The sequence below is a fragment of the Myotis myotis genome, unplaced genomic scaffold (assembly GCF_014108235.1).
Source record: "Myotis myotis isolate mMyoMyo1 unplaced genomic scaffold, mMyoMyo1.p scaffold_m19_p_13, whole genome shotgun sequence".
Classification (NCBI taxonomy): domain Eukaryota; kingdom Metazoa; phylum Chordata; class Mammalia; order Chiroptera; family Vespertilionidae; genus Myotis; species Myotis myotis.
In genome coordinates, this window is record NW_023416317.1 from 55,607,244 (window position 1) to 55,629,138 (window position 21,895).

General features: G+C 65.1%; 1 protein-coding gene and 1 non-coding gene across 4 annotated transcripts; one reads left to right on the forward strand and one right to left on the reverse strand.

Annotated features, from left to right (window-relative positions):
- The first annotated feature begins 5,210 nt into the window (after positions 1-5,210).
- Positions 5,211-20,254, forward strand: LOC118668416 (twinfilin-2). 3 transcript variants are annotated; one of them, XM_036333381.1, is made up of 9 exons: positions 5,211-5,433; positions 8,831-8,908; positions 10,493-10,671; positions 11,026-11,121; positions 11,295-11,399; positions 11,506-11,631; positions 12,297-12,447; positions 12,542-12,663; positions 16,985-20,254. In XM_036333381.1, exons 1-9 carry the CDS (start codon positions 5,409-5,411, stop codon positions 20,075-20,077), a joined length of 3,975 nt encoding a protein of 1,324 aa, XP_036189274.1. In that variant the 5' UTR covers positions 5,211-5,408; the 3' UTR covers positions 20,078-20,254. The 3 variants fall into 3 exon arrangements, with proteins under 3 accessions (XP_036189274.1, XP_036189273.1, XP_036189272.1); XM_036333380.1 differs by lacking the exon at positions 16,985-20,254 and adding an exon at positions 13,046-13,618 and having other exon boundaries at positions 5,275-5,433; XM_036333379.1 differs by lacking the exons at positions 5,211-5,433; positions 8,831-8,908; positions 10,493-10,671; ... (3 more) ...; positions 12,297-12,447; positions 12,542-12,663 and adding an exon at positions 16,020-16,190.
- Positions 20,255-20,328: 74 nt separating this feature from the next.
- On the reverse strand, positions 20,329-20,435 carry LOC118668723. Its single transcript, XR_004971730.1, has one exon. It is a non-coding gene; the product is annotated as a U6 spliceosomal RNA (small nuclear RNA).
- Positions 20,436-21,895: the final 1,460 nt, after the last annotated feature.

Sequence of the window (21,895 nt, forward strand, 5' to 3'; positions counted from 1 at the left end):
TCACATCCACCCTTGGGTGCCTCGCGGGTGCTCGCGTGCCCGATTAGAGGGATTCTGGGTTGGTGAGAGGCCTGCCCTCTGATAAAGGGACAGGGGGTGTGGGGGGGAAATGGCAGGTCACAGGTCAGGGGTCATTTTAGGTAAGAGCACAAACGCATACTTTTCCTCGTGCCCTTGGGCCCTGCAAGCAGGTTCCGTAGCTGCTGTACATACCGCTCACGTCCACCAGAGGCCACTGTCGCCTCACTTTCTCTTACGGTGCCTTTTTTAAAAAAAAAGACAAATTCTAACAACAGTGGCCCAGAAAGAGCAGGGCCGCGTGTTTCCACGCGGCGTGCAGACGTGACGGCGTGGCCCTGTGGGATCTCGTGCGCCAGCAGACGATGACAGGGATGGCACTGGGTGTCTGTCGGGTCTTCCCCAACGATCACGCTCTCACATTTTTAAATCTTTTTTCAAAATATATTTTTATTGATTTCAGGGAGGAAGGGAGAGGGAGGGAGAGAGAAAAACATCAATGACGAGAGCGAATCACTGAGCAGCTGCCTCCTGCACGCCCTCTACTGAGGATCAAGCCCACGACCCGGGCCTGGGCCCTGATGGGAAATGGAACTCGGACCTCCTGGCTCGTAGGTCAGTGCTCACCCACGGAGCCACGCTCTTCCATAGTCACCTCGGTTAGGACTCACGGTGCCTGTCTTGGGTTTCCCGTTCTCCAGAGAGTGAGTCCAGGGCCTTGCGCAGTGTTCACGTGGGTCAAGCATGTCCAAGTCACAGCCGGCGGCCAGGAGTTTCACATGCTTGACGTGGGTGGTGGAACTTCCCCCCGGGACGCTTCTGTCCGCCTGCAGTGCTGGGGGCGATGCCGCATGGTGGGTAAAGCCTGGAGGGGTCTCTGGGCGCCCGGGGGCACTGCTCAGCTTCGGCTCTCCTTCCTCCAGCCCCTGGCAGCCCCGGGTCCCCGCCTGCAGTTCCCGTGAGCCGAGCTGGCGGGCCGAGGCAGGCAACAGTACTTGGAGTCCACGCTGTGGGTCTGGATCTGGACGCTGCTCCTTCTGAGCTGGGCGAGTTAGTAAACCTCTGCGTCTCAGTCTCCTCACCTGTCAGACGGGGCTAATTATACCACCTCAGAGGGGTTCCTGGGACGGGAGCAAGGCCTGGTGTGCCGGGGGTGGGTCTCTCAGCAGCCCCCTCCCCTTCTCCCTCCCTCCCCCGCAGATCAGCTGCCTCTGTGGCGGAGGCTGGGTTCTGAGAGAGCTCACAGAACACGTGGTACCGACCTCATTGCCTGTGGTACAACCCGTGGTCCTTGGGCCAGTGGTTCTCAAAATTGCGTAAGAATCTCCTGTCCTGCCCGGCCGGCCTGGCTCCGTGGTTGAGCATCGACCTATGAACCTGGAGGTCACGGGTTCAATTCCTGGTCAGGGCACATGCCTGGGTTACTGTTCGATCCCCAATAGGGGGCCTGCAGGAGGGAGTCGATCAATGATGCTCTCTCATCATTGATGTGTCTCTCTCTCCCTCTCCCTTCCTCTCTGAAATCAATAAAAAGCTATTTTTCCCCCCAAAAAAACAAATCTCCCGTCCCATCCGAGATGCTGGCCAAGCGCAGTCCCTGTGGGCTCCCCCTCAGGAAGCATGGTTGGCCCCCAGGTCCTCCCTGCCACCGGGCTGAGTCAATAAGAGGCCCTCACCGGTGCAGGCACCACCCGTCGCTGAGGGCCTGGGTGGAACAGGGACGCAGGGGAGGGCAGCTCTGCTCCTACCCTGGGGCACGGTTCTCGGCCTCTGGCCTTGGACTGGAACCACCTCAGCACTTCCCTGAGCTTCCTGCTAACGGGCAGCTGGTCGAGGTGTGACCGGAAAGGGGACCTGGCCCCTGGCGGGTCTGCCTCAGGCCAGCAGGTGGTGTGTGGGTTCTTGACTTCCTGCAGGAAAGATGTCACAACGCGAGTCCAGGTGACGACAAGGGACCGTGAACAGGAAGGGCCTAGCATGGAGAAGCAGCCGGAGAGCCAGGCGGGGCCGCCCTAGCTCTCTGCCAGACGGGGTCAGGGAGTGAGCCTGGGACGAGCTGCCGCTGCCCAGTGGTCCCCAGGTCGCAAGGTCCGTTAGGGTTCAGGAGATGCTCGCCTGGCCTGCGGGAGAGCAAGGGGGGAGAGGGAGTGGCGGGGCTGTTCCAGAGGAAGTGCCCGCCTGGTCCTTTGTGTCGAGCTCCGAGAGCTCCGTCTCTCCTGCAGGCGGATTGGATCGTAGGGGAGGTCTCAGCAGAATACTCGTCCGCTTCCTGCTGTGCCCTTTCAGGGTCGAGGTCCTCACTGATTGGTCAGCGCCAGGGCAGGGCTGTTCGTCATTGCAGCTGGTCTTGGCTTCGCCCACTGGGTTTTGCTGCTTTTCTGGGCCTGGAGCTGAAATACAGCTGAGGCCTTGATGTGATCACTAGGGAGGTGACCTGTACCTGCTGTCAAATGCTCGGCCAGTCTGTCCCGCCGGCTGTCTGTTTCCCTGTTCTGCCTGTCTTGGCTCCCTGGCCCGTCTCATGGGGACGTCTCAGCCCTGCAATCAGGTGCGGCCAATCCCCTGTCACAACCCTCCTGCATCTCTTTTTTAAAAACAACCCCCTGCGTGTTGCTGAGCAGTTTCCGGATGGCCCGAGTCAGTCTCGCCACCCGGGGTTGGGAGGTGGTGGCCGGAGGACCCAAGTTTGAGAGCCACGTTCCCGGGAGGTTACTGCGTCTTGAGGCTGACTTCCAAGGGTGCTTTCAGCAAATTCGCACATCAGGCTGGTCTAAGCCAGTCCTAGGACCCCCCTGACCCCCTTTCCCCCTCGTACCCCCTGGTGCTCAGCAGCTGCCCGCCAACTTTGGATACTCTCGGAAAACCATCCTCGAAGGCAGGAAAGCTCCTCAAAATGTGGCTCCCACCCTGGCTGAGCAGCATCCTGTACACCAAGGTTGTGGGTTTGATCCCCGGCCAAGGCACATACAAGAATCAACCGATGAACGCATAAGGTAGTGGGACGACAATTGCTCCCTCTCTCTCTCCCTCTCTCTCTCAAATCAATGAATAAAAAAGAAAAAAATGCAGGTGGTTGCAGAGCAGCAGCAGCCCCTGGGAACTTGTTCCAGATGCCACTGGGTGGGCCTCCGGGACTCAGTGAAAGGGAACTCCACTCCCGGTTCTGCAGTTGGGCAGCCAGGGGGCCTTCCTCCCACGGGTGGGTCAGGGTCCTGCGTCCGGGCGGCTGTGAGGGGTGAGAGGGGGGCTCCTCGACCCCCTCCTGAGCGGGCAGGTACTGAGCATCATCAGGTCGCTTACTCTCCCCGCTAACATGCCTAAACCACATGCTGATTCCTCGCTGCAGGCTTGGTGTTCAGCCACTGCCAGGCGCCCTGCTGGGCACTGGGGTCACAGGGACGAGGCTGCCTTCCCAGAGATAAATGTTGACCGCAGATGTGGTAGGAGCTATGACAGCAAGCATCGTGGGCGGTGGGGGGAGTGCTATTTGTTTTTTCTTGGATGATACAGAGGACATGTCTGGGTGTCTATCTTTCACTCTGTCACCCTTGTTCTGGGAAGAGGGCCTTAATCTTCACCTCACGCCACCCAGGTCCACTCTCCCTCCCCAGGTTGGGGGCCGGGGGGGCACATGATGGGGCAGAGCCCTCATCTCCTCCCAAAACAGTGGTCTCTAGCGATGGGCCCTGCGCTGCCAAAGGAGACTCAGTCCTGGGCCTTTTTCTAAAAAAAACGACTGGAGAGAGAAAGAAAGGAAAACTGCTTTGGTCACTGCTGATGTTCCTGGTGTGGGGTTTCCAGGGGCTGCCCCGGGGGAGGGGCTTTCCTGAGAGCCAAGCCCACCCCGGGGAGGGAGCCGAGGGAGGAGCAGTCACCGTGGACAGCCAGATGCGGCCACGCCTGACGCATTGACTCCCGGACTTGTTAGTGTGGTGAGCGAATACTTTCCTTTTGCGCCTGGAACTCATGTCATCCCTGGAAGCTCAAGGGCTGTGATATTAAGTGCAGAGAACATGGGTCCAGCTCCGGGCTCTGCCCCGTTCAGGTGGGGCATCGCCTCTCCTGGTTGAGAGGATTCAGCAAGAGGAAAGAATCTTTGTGTCAATCCCATGGTGCATATATGCCACAATTTGTATTTTAATAAATTTTTATTGATTTCAGAGAGGAAGGGAGAGGGAGAGAGAGATAGAAACATCAATGGTGAGAGAGAATCATGGATCGGCTGCCTCCTGCACACCCCAGCCTGGCGATCGAGCCTGCAATCCGGGCATGTGCCCTGACTGGGAATAAAACCGTGACCTCCTGGTTCATAGGTCCATGCTCAACCACGGAGCCACGCCAGCTGGGCAATTTGTTTATATTTTTATTAGGATTGTATTTTATTGAGAAAAAGGAAAAATGTCTGCTGGACACTGTGCTTCTTTGCAGGAGGGGGAGGGAGGGAGACACTGTACCATCTGGACTGTCAGAACGGAGATAAGAAGAGCCGACATCCCCCTGTATTGGGGACTCGGCCACACGTGCCCGAAACACAAAATATGGTCACAGTTAAGCAAAAGCAAAAAGCTGGTTCCTCGCTGCAGCCCAGCCACCCTCACTGAGCACCTACCATGGGCTCTGACTGGACCCATGATGTAGTCCTAGACTCATCCCAGGGGCTGGTGTCAGACAAGGCCAGGCTGCTGGACGGACGCTGACCAGTTCGTTAGGAGCTGGCAGTGTCTCAGGCTCACCAAGCTCTATCCTCCCCCAACCCCTGGGCCTTTGCACCTGCAGGTCCCCCGGAGGAGAACAGCCCGCTCTGACAGGGGGACCTCCAGGTGTCGCTTCTTCCTAGCGGCCCCTCACATGCTGGCTGCCTGTTGGTGCCCAGTCCCCGCAGGAGGCGCTCAGGCAAGGTCTCCGGGCCAGGGATGCCGCGCAAACACACGCACGCCCATCCACATGCGGACCCCTTTCCCGGCCACAACTGCGGACGCCGCCCCGCTTGCAAACCCAGCTGTTCCGGAGGCGGGGGGGGGGGGGGGGGGGGGGGGGGGGGATAAGCTCGCGCACGCGCACACACGCACGGAGCAGGACCCTTCCCCGCCGCCCACGGAGGCTGGATCACGCATGCGCGCGGACACGCCCGCCGGCTCCGCGCCCGACGCCCACCCGGAACAAGGAGTGGCCTGCGCGCACGCGCGGCTCTAGTCCCCGCCCCCTCTCGGCCGCGCCCTGGGGGCGGGGCTTGCTGGGGGCGGGTCCTGCGACACCGCCCGGGAAGCAGCGCGAGCTGGGCGGCCCCCGCCACATCCTCCTCCTCCTCCTCCTCCGGGTCCGAGCCAGCGGAGCGGAGCCAGGGCCGATCCGAGGGCTCCGAGGGCGCGGGCGGAGCAGGGCACGCAGCCATGGCGCACCAGACGGGCATCCACGGTGAGGGCGGATGGCGGGCGGGCCGGGGGCAGAGGGTCTCCACCCGCCGCTGCGCCCCCTCCCCGGGTCCGGCTCCCGTCTCCTCCCGGGCACCAGCGCGGGGAAGCTTCCTGTTCTCTTTTGCAGCCGCGCATCGCCTGGGGTGGCACATCTGGGGGAGGGGGACTCACTGTGCAGAATTGGGAGTGGGTGTGCATATAGGTACCCAGCTGGGGCGGAAGTTTCCGTGTTGTGTGTGCCCACGGGGCGTGGATGTGCCTGTGTGTGCCCATCTATGGGTCTGTGTGCCTCTCTGGGGGTGGGTGCACCCGGATGCGCACATCTGGGGGAGGGTGCACGCATGTTCACTTGCCTTGTGTGTGCAGCCCCGTGTGCGCCCACCGGGGTGCACATACACTAGTGGCTAGTTGAATGGACACAGTAACATGGGACCATCTGTAGACATCAGTGTTTCATGACTGTGCACACGTCTGTGGGTGTCTGTATGCACAATCTGGGTGCATCTCGGTGTGCATTTGTTACCATGGATGCATGTACCGGGTGTATCTGTGTATGGCTTGTATGGGTTTGTGTCTGTCTGAGGAGGGGGTCCTGACCTCTGGCTCCTCCCACACTCCTGCGAGCTAGGCTGGGGACCCCGGGACAGGGCCCTCAGAGTGGGATGGGAGAGTGGCCGGTCTGACCTTGACCTCAGGTCCCCTCCATTTTCCACTCTGATCTGAGTCTGCCGGGGCCAGGCTTGGATGGTTCCAGTTCCAGGTTGGGAACATAGAAGAGGGTCCAAGTATGGGGTTTGGGGGGGGGAGGTCTTGGCCCTGGAGACTCCAGGCCAGCTCCCCCCAAGCCCAAGCTCCTCCAGACCAGCATCACTCCCTTCCTCCAAGGACCCCCGTTCCTCCTTGGACAGGCTGAGAGAGAGGCCGTGGCCAGGAGCCAGGTGTCCTGACCCTACCTGGGCCTCAGTGTCCCCCTCCACTGGCCCAGGCAGCTGCCTGGCCTGTGCAGAAGGTGCAGACTGCCTGCCCAGAGAGCCTGTGGTTTGGCCATCAGCCACTCTTCCCACTGCACTAGGATTCCCCCCCCCACCCTCCCCAGGGCCACCATCGACCAGCCTGACCGCCTGCCTGGATCTCGGCTTGTGGTTGTGGCCACTTGCTGGCCAGACAGCCCTGAGGGTTTCCCTGGCCCCGTCCCACAGGACAGCAGGCCCGGGCCGGGGTCAGGGCCAGCCACCCCCCAGGTGGGCCAGCCTCTCCTGGGGAGGCGTTGTCCAGCCTGCTGGTGACTCAGCCCCACAGGAGAGAACAGTTGCCCGCTGTCCCTTCCTTCCCCTTTGCCTGGTCATTGCTGCTGCCCCAACGGAGGGAGGGGGGGCGGGAATCGGAAGCGAGGGTTCCTCCTCTGAGCTCCAGGCTGACAGTCCTGTGGTCGGGGCCCCACCTCACTCTCTCATTTCCTCCTGCCTGTGAGCAGCCCACCCCTCATTGCCGGCCCTGCCCGGGGAGGTGGGAAGAAAGTTGGCCCTGCCCTGGCCATAGGTGTGAATCTGCTGACCTCAGAGCAGGGCAGGGGAGGGACCTGTAACCGGAGGCTCCCAGGTGGGGGGTGGGCAAGGCAGGGGTAGGGCCGGGGGCATGAATCTTTGATGAGAGGCTCAGGTGTCCCAGGCCCGGCCTCTGGATTATTGATGGTGGCTGAAGAGGCTGGGGGGTTGTCTCTTCCCCTTCTGGGGTGTCACTGCCCTGGTAACACTGGAAGGGACGTGTCCGCCCCCTTTGGGAGAGCTGCGTGGTGGCCTTCCCTCGCACCGCACGGCGCCCGGCGGCCATTAGTTAGACAGTGGGTGTGTTACTAGTGGGGGCCCCTCACGGAGCACTTTCTCCCGCTTACTCCTCACCACGGGCTCCGCGTGGGGGAGGCTGAGCCCCACATTATGGAAGAGTTTGAGGTGCAGTGAGGTCAGGGGTCACATACAGCGACGGGAAAGGTGGCACCCCAGAGGCCAGGTCTTCATCAGGGACCTGCTCGGGCTCTGCAGGTGGGTCGCTCTGCCTGGTCCTGTGGGGCTGTCTTCGTGTCGTGCTGCCCTGAGCACCAAGGACCCGCGGGCTCAGCTGGGACCTGTCCACCCAGTGGCCTTGAGGGTGGTGCCCAGCCCGGTCTCAGGCTCAGGTCGCCCTGCATGAGGGGCACCTGAGGACGTGACCAGAGTGTGTTTCCTAAAGGCCCCCCCTTGCCCCCGAGCTGCGGGCCCTATAAATACTCTCTGACCTCAGCCCTCCAGCTGTGTTCCTGCAGAATTCCCCTGACCTCTGCAGAGCCTCAAGGTCATGCTGGCTGGCCCTGTGCACCCAGAGACCACGTCGGCCCTTCCCCACTCGGACCTGGGTTTCTCCCTGAACCACAGTGGGTCTGTGATGTCCCATGGTTCCTAGCTCCAACCACGACCCTCACCTCTGCACTCGGGTCCCAGTCATTGGCTGTCACCTCCCAGCTCTGGTCCAAGGACCAAGACAGAGTCTGCTTTGAGGAGTTCCTGAGAGTCACTCCTCCTCCATGAAGCCTTCCAGACTGCCTGTGGGTGGGAGCTGGTTGCCTCCCTGTGTCTGTGCATGCCTGTGTGGGTCTGTGTAGCCTTTATACATCCTTTGCCTGCAAACGTGTCTTCGCCAAGCTCTGCGTCTGCCATTTGTGTGTGTGTGTGTGTGTGTGTGTGTGTGTGTTAGAGCCCCGGGCATGGTGGCTGGGTGTGTGTGTGAGGCTAAAATGCGTGTGTTTATTTGTGTTAGACCAGCTGAGTGTGTGCTCGTGGACGGGGGTGTTAGCATTCACACTCCTCTGCCACCTGCACGTGTTGACGTGTTACATTCACATGCTGGGCTGAGGATGTACCTGTTTGTTGCTACATGCAACATGTGCGTGTGTGTGCATGTACACACGTGTGTGTCAGTGGGCATAGTGGTCACCGGGGAACTGTCCACGTGTTTCTGTCTGTGGTTAGGACAGTACTGAGTGTCTCCCTGTCCAGCTCGGCGCTGGCCTTCCTCCCACTGGCCTGGCCTGCCCCAGAGCCCGCCCCCTCCCCGATGGGCTGTCCCGTCCCCGCTGCCCTGTCACCAGAGCGCCTCCAGCCAGGCGGCCACTCACCCGCCACCTCTGCTGGCTAAATTTGGGAGCTTATGTCCAGCCAGCTCGGGTTCCCGGTCACATGGAGGGCTGTATTTAACCCGCTCCCCGCTCAGCCACCAGACCCCGCAGAACGGAGCAGGCCCTGCCCGTGTCCCTGCCCGTGTCCCTGCCCGTGTCCCTGCCACCCTGCCCACCGCCGCCCACCCTGCCCATCGCTGCCCACCCTGCCCACCGCCGCTCATCCCCACCATGTTTCTTGTGCTTGTAGCCACCGAGCAGCTGAGGGAATTCTTCGCCAAGGCGCGGGCCGGCTCCGTCCGGCTCATCAAAGTCGTCATTGAGGATGGTGAGTGCCCCCTGGGAGGGGGACGGAGGCCGAGCGCTGGACTCGCTGCTTCCCTGGGAGGTGGGGACACTGACTTCCAGCCCGCCCAGGGCCTCAGTTTCCCCAGCTGGGAACGTGAGGGACCTGTAGAAAGCGCTGGAGGCGGCGTGGTCGTTACCCCGTTAAACAGCAGGAAACTGAAGCTGAGGGGTAGCAGGGCAGGCCTGGCCCGGGGTCCTGCCCCGCGCCCCCCCCCCCCCCCCCCCACAGGCTGTGCCGGGAGAAATGGGCTGGGCAGGGGGCAGGGAACAAGCCAGGCCAGGCCCTGCCCCATGTGGCCAGTGCCACTCACGTCCATCGGTGGCTGGCAGGCCGAGACCGGCGTGGCTGCTGGCCAGGGGGAGTCCTACGGAGAAGCCTCAAAAAATGCCCCGCAGAGGGGAGAAGGACTCTGAGGTCCAGTGGGTGGGTTCTGGGCTTGGCTGGGCCTTGGCCTGGACCTGGGGACGTGAGCTTATGCGGAGGGCGGGGGAGAGTTTGAGCTGGGCCGGAGGGGGCGGGGTTTGAGGAGGCAGAGGAGTAGATGACACTTGTGGTGCCAGAACAGAGGGCTCCTCTCCTCTCCCCGCTCGTCTGTGCTGAGGGGCTGTCCCCGGAGATGAGAGTAAGACTCTGGGACTGGGAGTGTGCTGCCCCCCACCCTGCAGGGCCTCCCAGCCCTGCGTTAGCGGGCCCTTCAGGGGTGCCCCCCTGAACAGGCTTGGTGCCCAGATGGCTTTTCATGCATTGAATTGGCTCAAAGCAGGGTCTGCCCAGGCTGGACGTCCCCACAGACGCTGAGCTGGAGGACTGGGGGGGGGGGGGGGGGGCGCGTACCGTCCCAGTCCCGCCTGCAGTGGTGGGGCACGCGCAGCTGTCCAGGCCCCCTGACGGGCAGCCCCTGCCGTCTCCACCTGAGTGTGGCCCACTCCTGAGTTTTCTAGAGAAACAGGAACTCCCCTTCTTACGTGAAACTCCCCGGCGTAGAGATGGGGGCAGCATAGTGAAGGGCGCTGGCAGTGCTGTCGGCCGACTCAGCCTGCGACCCTGGCTTCCGACCCGGGCCCCCTCTGAGTTGCGGGAGGGCAGGCTGGGCTGCTGGGCCTGGCATTTGGGGCCCTTGCCCCCATCAGGGGCCTGGTAGCAGGTGCCAGGACCCCTGGCCAGGGCGTGATTATCCCCTTGCCCCGTGGGCTGCAGCTGTGAGCCCGCCTCCTGAGCACATCTGTTCTGAGAGGCTGTGCGGGGCCGGGGCGCGGATGGAGCAGCGAGCTGGTGGCCGGTGGCCGTGAGGGCTGCACTGTTGGTGGCGGTGGGCACGCGTCTGTGTGTCTTCCTGTGATTGTGCCCAGACCTGTGCGGGCTTCACCTCGGCCGTCTCCATGCGTGTGCGGAGGGAGCAGACCCTAGTGGGCAGCTTGGTCGCTCACTCACTCGTGCTTCCGTCACAGCCTCGCCCTTCAGGGACTGGGGGCTCCAGGGAAGGTGGGGAGGGAGGCCAGAGGCTGGAGGTCCAGGCGGGGTGGGGTGGGGGTGGGACTGGGCTCACCCGGCCTCTGCCCCCAGAGCAGCTCACGCTGGGTGCGTCGCGGGAGCCGGTGGGCAGCTGGGAGCAGGACTACGACCGGGCCGTGCTGCCGCTCCTGGACGCCCAGCAGCCCTGCTACCTGCTCTACCGCCTGGACTCCAAGAACGCCCAGGGCTTCGAGTGGCTCTTCCTCGCCTGGTCGCCTGACAACTCCCCGGTGAGTCCGGGGGCCCCTGCCCAGTCCCGAGATCGGGGGGAGGGGACACGGGGTCTGAGCGAGACAAGGCCGATCCCTGGTGGGGGGCGGGGGGGGGCGTGCACATCGGGATCTGCTCTAGAGCGGCTGAAGGGACACAGCCCTGGGGTCGCCTGCAGCCTCCTGGCCATATCCGCGGCTCTGGGAGTCAGAGGTTGAGCTGGGCAAGGGCTCCCCCTGCTGCCCGAGCCGCCCCACTGCCTCTGAGCCGCCCCGCTGCGCCCTCTGCCGGGTGTGTGGGCACCAGGGGGTGACCTGCCTGCTGGAGAGACAGCCCCGCCTGCAGGGGTCTCACGCTTGTCCCCTGCCGCTCAGGTGCGGCTGAAGATGCTCTACGCGGCCACGCGGGCCACGGTGAAGAAGGAGTTCGGGGGCGGCCACGTCAAGGACGAGCTCTTCGGGACGGCGAAGGTAATGCCCCCGCTGGACCCTCCAAGCCAGGGTCACAGGCCTCAGAGGACGGGACGGATCAAGGTCACAGAGCGAGTGGGCACCAGGCTGGGGCATGAGTGGGAGGGCTGGGTGCTCAAGGGCTCCTGGCGGCCCGCCCGAGGCGCCCACTTCCGCCTCTGCGTCCGCGGCAGGACGACCTCTCCTTGGCCGGGTACCAGAAGCACCTGTCGTCCTGTGCGGCGCCCGCCCCGCTGACCTCGGCCGAGAGGGAGCTGCAGCAGATCCGCATCAACGAGGTGGGTGCTCTGGGGTCGGGGGGCTCCAGGCCACGCCAGGCCTGTGCTCGGCTGGCCGCAGTCAGGTTCGGCAGGTGAGGCCTCGCTCACTGATCGCTGCCCCCAGGTGAAGACAGAGATCAGCGTGGAGAGCAAGCACCAGACCCTGCAGGGCCTCGCCTTCCCCCTGCAGCCGGAGGCCCAGCGGGCGCTGCAGCAGCTCCGGCAGAAGACGATCAACTACATCCAGCTGGTGGGTGCGCTCCCTGCCCGGACCCGCGACGCTCAGCCCCCACCCCACCCCTGACCCCCGCCTGCCCGCTCACATGTGCAAGCGTGCACACCCAGGTCCCCAGCCTGTCCACGCAGCTCACCCGTGTGCCGGCGGGAACACCTGCCCACCCCACCGCCGCCCCTACCTGTTCCCATTTGGGTGCAGCTGCCGTGTGTCATGGATGCACTGTTCCCTGCCTGTCCCTGCTCATGGGCAGGGGGCCTGGGACAGTCCCTCCCTCTCTCCGCCCGCACACGGTACACATGGGGCTCCACTGACTCCTGGCTCTCAGCCCCTTCCTGTCCCAGACTCCGCCTCACCCCCATCCCCCAGGCAGCCCGTCGGCCCCTGTGGTCCAGGCCGCCCCCTCTAGAGCCAAACGGCTCCTCCTTTTCAAGACACGGCACCCCAGCGGCTGGCATCTGAGGATGGGCTGGTCCTGTCCATGGTCCTGGGGGGGGCCCTCTTCCAGCAGAGCTTTCCCGGGGGAGTTAGGGCCGGGACCTCCATGGCGGGGGCCGCGGGGAGGGACGTCCCGGCAGAGGGAGCGCCTGCCTGCCACCCTCCCACCTTGGGAGCTCGCCGGGCAGGTGGGCCTGGGCCCCGCCTCACCCAGTGCCCTCGCATCCCCCTGCCCTCGGCAGAAGCTGGACTTGGAGCGGGAGACAATCGAGCTGGTGCACACGGAGCCCACAGATGTGGCCCAGCTGCCCTCGCGGGTGCCCCGAGAGGCCGCCCGCTACCACTTCTTCCTCTACAGGCACACCCATGAGGGCGACCCCCTCGAGTCTGTGGGTGAGTGGCACAGGGGGCCCCCGGGCGGGGCAGGGGCGGGGCGGGGCTGCAGCGGGGGGCCCACCCGTTCACCCCTCTCGCCCCGGGCCCCCAGTGTTCATCTACTCGATGCCGGGCTACAAGTGCAGCATCCGGGAGCGCATGCTCTACTCCAGCTGCAAGAGCCGCCTCCTGGACTCCGTGGAGCAGGACTTCCGGCTGGAGATAGCCAAGAAGGTGGGCGCCTGCGTGTCACCCCGAGGCCGTCTCCCGCCTCCGCCGGGGCCTGGGAGGGACGGGACGGTGGAGGGACAGGGCCACTGCTGCCTGTTGGGTGGCTGGGGAGACTGAGGCCCTGTCCAGGGCTGCCCCGCTGACTGATGGCCGGGACAGGCCCAAGCCCTGGCTCCGTGTCTCCTGTCCCGGGCCCGGAAGGCGGGGTGACCAGGGTGTGCAGAGCAGTGGGCCCCGGGGTCCATGTTCCTGGAGGTGGCCGTCCAGGTGGGGGTCTGGGAGGAGACCCCAGGCTGGAGTGTGAGAGATCAAGGGAGTGCCCCAGGAGCGGGGGTGGGGAGTCTGGGCCCCGCACCGGTGGGGTGACACTGTGTGCCCCCCCCAGATTGAGATCGGCGACGGGGCCGAGCTGACGGCCGACTTCCTGTACGACGAGGTGCACCCCAAGCAGCACGCCTTCAAGCAGGCCTTCGCCAAGCCCAAGGGCCCGGGCGGCAAGCGTGGCCACAAGCGCCTCATCCGCGGCCCCGGCGAGAACGGGGACGACAGCTAGAGGCGGGCCGAGCCACGCTGGCCGGTGGACTGTGGGGCCGCCCGCCGCCCGCTCCTCACCGCCGCCCTCCCTCCCATCCGGGCTCCGGGGCAGGGTCGCTCTGGGGCAGGAGGGCTGGAGACTGACCCCTCTTGCCGCTTCCGAGGGCCACTGGGCTGGTGTTGTGACCCTTCCCCTTGCTCTCCCTGCCCCTCCTCTGTGTGCCCAGAGTGTCGGGGACCCTGCTTGGCTGTCTCCAGGGCCTGGCATGGACTTGGTCCCCAAGGGAACTGAGACCAGGGTCCCGGCACGGCCCGGAACCCTTTGGCCCCAAGGGGTGGGGTCCGTCGCGGTCGGGCAGGGGGTCACGGCGGATGAGATGGTTGAATGCTGTATTTTTTAAAGAATAAAGTATTTTTAAAGCAACACCCGAGTCTGGCCCAAGGAAGCACCTCCGGCCCTGGGCACTGGGGGGCCCTGTGCATGTAACGGCCCCTCCCCAACGTGAAAGGTGTCAGGAGAGGCTGTCCGTGGGTGCGAGGGCACCGCCTCAGATGGGTCCACCGGTGGCCGGGGGCTCAGCGTGGGAGACGGCACCTCCCTGCGACATGGGGCCGGGTGTGCGGGTTTCCTATGGCTGCTCTAAGTTCCCCAAACTCACTGGCTTTAAATATTTTTGTTGATTTCAGAGAGGAAGGAAGAGGGAGAGAGAGAGAGATTGAAACATCCATGATGAGAGAGAATCATGGATCGGCTGCCTCCTGCATGCCCCCTACTGGGGATTGAGCCTGCAACTCGGGCATGAGCCCCGACCAGGAATCGAACCCTGACCTCCTGGTTCATAGGTCGATGCTCAACCACTGAGCCACGCCGGCAGGCCAAGCTTACTGGCTTTAAACGACACACATGCACTCTTACAGGACTTTCACTCGGGGAATGAATCCAGGGCTCAGGCCAGGCGCGGGCAGGGCTGGCTCCCCTGGAGGCCTCGGGGGGAATCCGCTCCCACACCTGCTCCAGCGGCCCCTTCCTCCCCTTCAGAGCCAGAGGCGGAGCATCTGCTGCCGATGATCCGGCTTCCTCTGCCTTGGGAAGGACAGCTCTAATTATAGCCACTTCCCTTTCCTGGTGGCGCAGGGGACGCGCCTCTCAAACCCTTAACTCTGCCTGCCAGCCCCTTTATGGAGGAATAAATTCACAGGTGGGGCAGTGGGACGAGGGGCTCCCTGGGGGCATTCGCGGCCTGCCCCATGGGGAGCTCTGCCCACTGGTCTTCCCAGCCTCGGTGGGGCTGGGCTATGGCGGGTGTGTGTGGGCGTCTGAAATCTTGCTGTGTCCAGTCGTGTGTGTGCATGCACGCACAGGCTTCCCTGGCAGCCCCCGGCCACCTCGGGGACCTGGTTTCTGCCCCCAAGGCAGACGGTGGCTGCTGGGAGGGGAGAGGGCCTGGGTCTTTGGTCCCAGGGGCCCCGGGAGAGGTTCCCTGGGGCTGAGGACTCAGCGGGGGATGCAGGGGTGAGGACCCGGGTCGACGGCGGGTTCAGCCACTGACCTGGCACTGTCCTTTCTCCTGTGGGCACAGTCCAGGCGAGGGCTCAGGGCTGTCCATCCTGCAGAAGGGGCCCGCCCTGCCTCCCCCAACAGAAGCCCTCTGGGTTCACTCATCGTCACTCAGGACCTCTGTCCAGCTGAGGGCTGGGCAGCCACAGGCTCAACAAGCAGAGCACCTACTGTGTGCTGGGCACTGGGTGGGCCCTGGGACGCAGGCAGAAGCCGACGTGCCAGCAGGGCAGTCAGACTATATCACAGACGATGCAAAAGCAAGGAAATGGCACGTTAATCGGTAAAAACTTACAAAAGAGAAAAGCAGCCAGAAAAGGGGCTTGGCCCAGAATGAAGGTTTACCCAAAGGGCAGGGGAGGCCCCGCTGAGAGGCCGACCTGTGAGTGGAGACGTGAGGGCCCCCCACCCCCCATGGAGGCGACGGAGGGTCTGAGAGAAGAGTCCGGGCAGAGGGAACGGGCCGTTCACAGGCGGGAGCGTCACAGGTGTGGCCAGGCCGGCACAGGGAGGCCGGGGTGGTGGGGACTGGTCAGGGAGGCAGGTCCGACGGGGCCTTGGCCATGATGTGGGCCTTGGCTCCAGAACGGGTCCTGGAGGGGCCTGAGCCGAGGAGGGGCCTCCTGTGACCTGGGGCCATGGGAACAGGCGTGGGTGTGAGCACAGAAGCCGGCCACCGTGAGGAGGGGCTGATGGCGGTCTAGGCAAGAGATGGCGGGCGACGGGCAGGTGCTGGCGGACCTGAAGTGGAGCCCAAGGCCCTGGCTGGGGGGCTGGGGCCCCCTGAGGCTTGGGGCCCGACGTGGGAGGCCGAGCCAGGCTGTCTGGCAGGCCCAGCCACGGGGCTGTGCTCAACGGCACCAGGATGTGGGGGATGCAGACGGGGAGGCCCTGCTCCTAGAGGGAGTAGCAGGCTGGGGGTGCAGCTGCAGCCCGGGGGAGGCTCAGCTCCCCATCCCCAGGCCCCGAAGAGCTCTGGGGCGGGGCCACCGGGCCAGGAAGGGCAGGTGCAGGGAGGAGACGCTGCCTGCGTGCCGCCTGTGGGGCGCGAGGGTGAGAGGGGAGGCCTGGCATGGTGTCGGCATGCCCGCGGGGTCTGGCACTGCCCCCAATGCCCGTTCCTCGGTGAGCATCGCCTGGGCTTGGGCCCTGTGTCTCCCAGGACCCCCAGGAGACAGGTGTGAGGCCCAGGACGGACGGGTGGCCTTGTCGGGACGGGGCAGGGGGTGGGGGGCGAGGAGGGGAGTGAAAGAGGAAGGAGCGGGCCTCCTGTCTGCCATCTGACTATGCAAATGGCCTGACTCATTGCACGGCCCCCCAGCCATGGCAGGGAGGGGGCTACGAGGTTGTGAAATTCTCACTTCCTCTGCTGGCAGCAGTCAGCGGGAAGGGACTGGCTAAGAGAGACCCTCTGGACAAGCCCCCTCTCCTTGTCATGGTAGGACCGCCGCCCTCTCCCCCCGACCCCCGGGGAGGGGATAGCGGGGACCAGGGCCGGGGGGCCGGGTGGGGAGAGAGGTGGGCTTGGCAGCTACAGACAGTAGGGGACGCGCTGTCACCCACATGGCCCCGGAGCACTCCCTGGGCCCTGAGGACATCAGAGCAGAGCCCGTCTCTGAGCAGGAGGCCCCAACCCATTGCATGGAGGAGGAGGCTGAGGCCGAGGGCTCGCTCGCTGTGGCCCAGGGACTAAGGCCAAGCTGGGCGCCCAGGCCTGGCTCTGACCTGCAGAAGGTCCAGGGCTCCTGGGCACTGGGGAAAGGGCTGGGCAGTGCCCACCAGAGCCCAGGCCCTGGACGGTCCCCGGCCTGGACCCCAGTGAGAGACCCTCATTCCTGCCTGGGTCTTGGCCAAAGGGAGAGGGAGGGGTTGGGGAGCAGCAGGCGGAGGGTGGAGGGGGCTCAGGAGAGAAGAAAAATGGGCTGAGGACGGAGGGAGAGTAGGGGGAGCCTGGGGCCTGCAGGCACCTGCCTGGCTCTGGTGCAGCTGGGGTTTGGTTATGAGTGAAAGTCTAGACCATGAGCCTGGGTTCCGGGTCTCAGAAGCAGTTCTGCGTCAACGGCTGAGTCCCCGACCCAAGTCCAGGTTCCCCATGAGCCTTGGAGGTGGGAGGGGGGTGGGCAGAGAGGCAGGAGCCTCCCTGGGGAGGCCTGGGGGGGGACTCGGTGACCTGGGTGGGGAGGTGAAGCTGGGCTGGTACTCACGCCGCCTGCCCCTCCCTCCCCCCCACAGGGCCCCTGCCATGGCGCCCCGCTGCCCTTGTCTCTCCTGGTTCAGGCCCAGGTGCTGGCCCTGGCCCTGGCCCAGGGCGCCCTGCCCGCCTTCCTGCCCTGTGAGTTTCAGGCCCCTGACTACATCAACTGCGAGTGGCTCTTCCTGACGTCCGTGCCCCACTTCACGGCGTCCTCGCCCCGTGGGAACGTCACGAAGCTCTCCCTGAGCTGCAACCGCATCCGCCACCTCCACAACTCCGACTTCGCCCACCTGCCCGGCCTGCGGAGGCTCAACCTCAAGTGGAACTGCCCGCCCAGCAGCCTCAGCATCATGCACTGGGCCTGCCACATGACCATCGAGCCCCACACCTTCCTGGCCGTGCCCACCCTGGAGGAGCTGAACCTGAGCTACAACAACATCACCACCGTGCCCGCCCTGCCCCCCGCCCTCCGGACCCTGTCCCTGAGCCGCACCAACATCCTGGCCATTGACGCCGCCAGCTTCAGGGGCCTGCACGCCCTGACACACCTGTACATGGACGGCAACTGCTACTACCAGAACCCCTGCGGCCGGGCCGTGCGGGTGGCCCCCGGCGCCCTCCTCGGCCTGCACAACCTCACCCACCTGTCGCTCAAGTACAACAACCTCACGGCAGTGCCCCGCGGCCTGCCCCCCGGCCTGCACACCCTGCTGCTGTCCTACAACCGCATCGTCTCCCTGGGGCCTGCGGACCTGGCCAACTTCACCGCCCTGCGCGTGCTGGACGTGGGCGGAAACTGCCGCCGGTGCGACCACGCCCGCAACCCCTGCGTGGAGTGCCCCCCGGGCTTCCCCAAGCTGCACCCCGACACCTTCAGCAACCTGAGCCACCTGGAAGGCCTGGTGCTGAGCGACAGCTCTCTCTCCAGCCTGGACACCCGCTGGTTCCGGGGCCTGGGCAACCTCTCCGTGCTGGACCTGAGCGAGAACTTCCTGTACGACTGCATCCAGAACACCACGGCCTTCCAGGGCCTAAGGAAGCTGCGCAAACTCAACCTGTCCTTCAACTACCACAAGGGGGTGTCCTACGCCCACATGACCCTGGCGCCCTCCTTCGGGCGGCTGCGCGCCCTGGAGGTGCTGGACATGACCGGCATCTTCTTCCGCGAGCTCAGCGAGCGCACGCTCTGGCCGCTGGCCCGCCTGCCCGTGCTGCAGACCCTCAAGCTCCAGATGAACTTCATCAACCGGGCCCAGCTCAGCATCTTCCAGGCCTACCCCAGCCTGTGCCAGGTGGATCTGTCCAACAACCGCATCAGCGGGCCTCTGGGGCTGAACGCCCCCACGTGGGAGGCGGATGCTGGGGCGGCGAACCGGCGGCCCTCGGGGCACCTCGCGCCGGATCCCAGGGACACCCCCAGCTCGGAGAACTTCATGCCGAACTGCAAGAACCTCAGCTTCACCTTGGACCTGTCGCGGAACAACCTGGTGACGATCGAGCCGGAGATGTTCGCCGGGCTGTCGCGCCTCCAGTGCCTACGTCTGAGCTACAACAGCATCTCGCAGGTCAACGGCTCCCAGTTCGTGCTGCTGACCAGCCTGCAGGTGCTGGACCTGTCCTACAACAAGCTGGACCTGTACCACGGCCGCTCGTTCACGGAGCTGCCCTGCCTGCGGGCCCTGGACCTCAGCTACAACAGCCAGGCCTTCAGCATGCAGGGCATGGGCCACAACTTCAGCTTCGTGGCCCAGCTGCCCGGCCTGCGCTACCTCAGCCTGGCGCACAACGCCATCCACAGCCGGGTGTCCCCGGAGCTGCGCAGCGCCTCGCTCAGGGCCCTGGACTTCAGCGGCAACGCCCTGAACCGCATGTGGAACGAGGGAGACCTCTACCTCCGCTTCTTCCAGGGCCTGAGCCAGCTGGCCAGCCTGGACCTGTCCCGGAACCACCTGCACGCCGTCCTGCCTCACAACCTGGGCTACCTCCCCCGGAGCCTGCAGCGGCTGCGGCTCCAGGACAACTACTTGGCCTTCTTCAACTGGAGCAGCCTGACCCTCCTGCCCCAGCTGGAGAGCCTGGACCTGGCGGGGAACCAGCTGAAGGCCCTGACCAACGGCAGCCTCCCCGCGGACAGCAGGCTCCGGAGGCTGGACGTCAGCCGCAACCGCATCAACTTCGTGGCCCTCGGCTTCTTCGCTCCGGCCACGCAGCTGCAAGAGCTCAACCTCAGCCACAACGCCCTCCGGACGCTGGACCCCTCGTGGTTCGGCGCCCGGGTGGCGGCCGCCCTGACGGTCCTGGATGTGAGCGCCAACCCCCTGCACTGCGCCTGCGGGGCGGCCTTTGTGGAATTCCTGCTGCAGGTGCAGGCGGCCGTGCCCGGGCTGGCCAGCCAGGTCAAGTGCGGCAGCCCGGGCCAGCTGCAGGGCCGCAGCATCTTCGCCCAGGACCTGCGCCTCTGCCTGGACGAGGCCCTGTCCTGGGACTGCTTCGGCCTCTCGCTGCTGGCGGTGGCGCTGGGCGTGGCCGTGCCGCTGCTGCAGCACCTGTGCGGCTGGGACCTCTGGTACTGCTTCCACCTGGGCTTGGCCTGGCTGCCCCGGCGCGGGCACCGGCGGGGCGCGGATGCCCTGTCCTACGACGCCTTCGTGGTCTTCGACAAGACGCACGCCGCCGTGGCCGACTGGGTGTACAACGAGCTGCGGGTGCGGCTGGAGGAGCGCCGCGGGCGCCGGGCGCTGCGCCTGTGCCTGGAGGAGCGGGACTGGCTGCCCGGCAAGACGCTCTTCGAGAACCTGTGGGCCTCGGTCTACAGCAGCCGCAAGACGCTGTTCGTGCTGGCCCACACGGACCGCGTCAGCGGCCTCCTGCGCGCCAGCTTCCTGCTGGCCCAGCAGCGCCTGCTGGAGGACCGCAAGGACGTGGTGGTGCTGGCCATCCTGAGCCCCGACGCCCACCGCTCCCGCTACGTGCGGCTCCGCCAGCGCCTCTGCCGCCGGAGCGTCCTCCTCTGGCCCCAACAGCCCAGCGGCCAGAGCAGCTTCTGGGCCCAGCTGGGCGTGGCCCTGACCAGGGACAACCACCACTTCTACAACCGAAACTTCTGCCGGGGCCCCACCACGGCCGAGTAAGGGGGGGGGGGGCAGTGGGGGGGCAGCCGGCACACCCAGCCCCGCCTCCGCCGTGCCCTCTGCCTGGGATGCCCCAGCCTGTCTCGCTCTGCAGAGGGGCCGAGGCCCCTGGCATACAGCAGGCACTCAATAAATGCTCCTGGCAGGCCCACGGCTACTGGGAGGGAAGCTGCCGAGGGGTTGTGTTGCGGGGGGGTGGGGAGGGTTGTTTCTGTAGAAGCTCACGAAATGTGGTCTTTTTTTTAAAAAAAAAAAAAAGGGAACACTTCACGAATTTGCGTGTCATCCTTGCACAGGGGCCATGCTAATCTGCTCTGTATCCTTCAGATTTCAGTACGTGTGCTGCCGAAGTGGGTACTGGAATGTGGTCTTGGTCTTCCCAGGAGCAGGCTGGGCCCCCTCCTCTGCGTCCCAGCAGTGCCAGCCGCCTCGGTGGTATATTGGCCTCAGGGTCTGTCTCCCTCGCCCGCTTCATTTCTTGCCCCCAGCAGTCCCGGTCCCAGGGCATGGGTGGTGAGTTCAGAGTGGCGTCTGCGCCCTCTGCTGGCCATGGCTGTGCTGCGCCCGGCGTGGCTGCCCAGGTTGGGAGAGGAAGGCCGGCGGGATATCCCGCAGCAGCAGCCCCAGGAGCAGGGAGCCACAGAGGGTTCCAGAGAGAGCTCCCCGCCCATCCCTTTCTGCTTCCCCGGGAGCACGTCTGGGCCTCTGTTCTGGCACCAAGGGGACAGCGAGTTTCAGCCTCCTCCTGTCGCCAAAGCTGGGCCCTCCCCGGACCCTGCCTCACAGCGGAGACCGAGACACAGCCACATGGGGTCAGAATGGAGCGTGCAGCGCGTGCGCACGTATGTGCATGTGCGTGCATGTCTGTGTGCGTGTGCGTGCGTGTGCGTGTGTGCATGCATGTGCGTGTGTGTGTGAATTTTGGGACACCACAGGGAGCCCCGACAGCCAGGGTCCCTACTGCATGCATGCAAGAGCCATGGGTCAGGTCAGGCCTGGAGCCATTGGGCGCTTCGTCCTGGGCCAGCTGCCTCCCCGTCCCCACAACCAAACCTGCGCTTCGGGCGCAGAGACGCAGGCTGCCCAGCTGGGAGCCGGGCCCGGGCGGCAGAGTGGAACCAGCTTGACTGGCCCCGGCCAGCGTGGGTCTGCACAGCTGCTTAGGGCCCCACGGGAAGGCTGAGCTGGCCGCAGCCTTGGCTAACCTTGCAGCCTGACTGTGGACAGCCTGACTGACTGTGGGCAGCCCTGGGGTGGGCGGGCGGCTCTGCCCTCACAGCTGGGAGGGGTGGAGGCCACCCTCCTCTCTCTGACCTGGGCGCAGGGGCTGCCGCCTGGGCGGGTGCCTGTTCTCCACTTGCTGACGGAGAAAGGAGGCCCTGACCCACCCCCAGGAGCCCCACGTGGGCCCTGCCCTGTCCGGCGGCTGACACCTCAGCTCCCGGAGGAGCAGGGAGGAGCAGGTGAAGGCCAGCGGCCGCACTCCCTGGGCTCTGGTCTGGGCCGGCGCGGGGAAGAGGAAACAAGAACTGTCCTGCCCCAGGGCGGGCGGGCAGCTGGGGAGGCCCCTGCTGAGCGGCTCCGGGATCTGGGCAGGAAGCAGGCCCTGCCTGCGGGAAGCACAATTTGCCTGCCTCTCCGAACAGCTGAGTCTGCCCTGGGCCATCCCAGGTGGAACCTCCCCCCACCCAGGCTCCCAGTGACCAGCTCTGCCAGGTGGGTGATCTTGGGCGGGTCTGAACTCCCATGTGGAGCCTCAGTTTGCTCATCTGTAAATGGGGCTGGCCACAGCGTGATCAGGATTCGTGGTGACGTGTG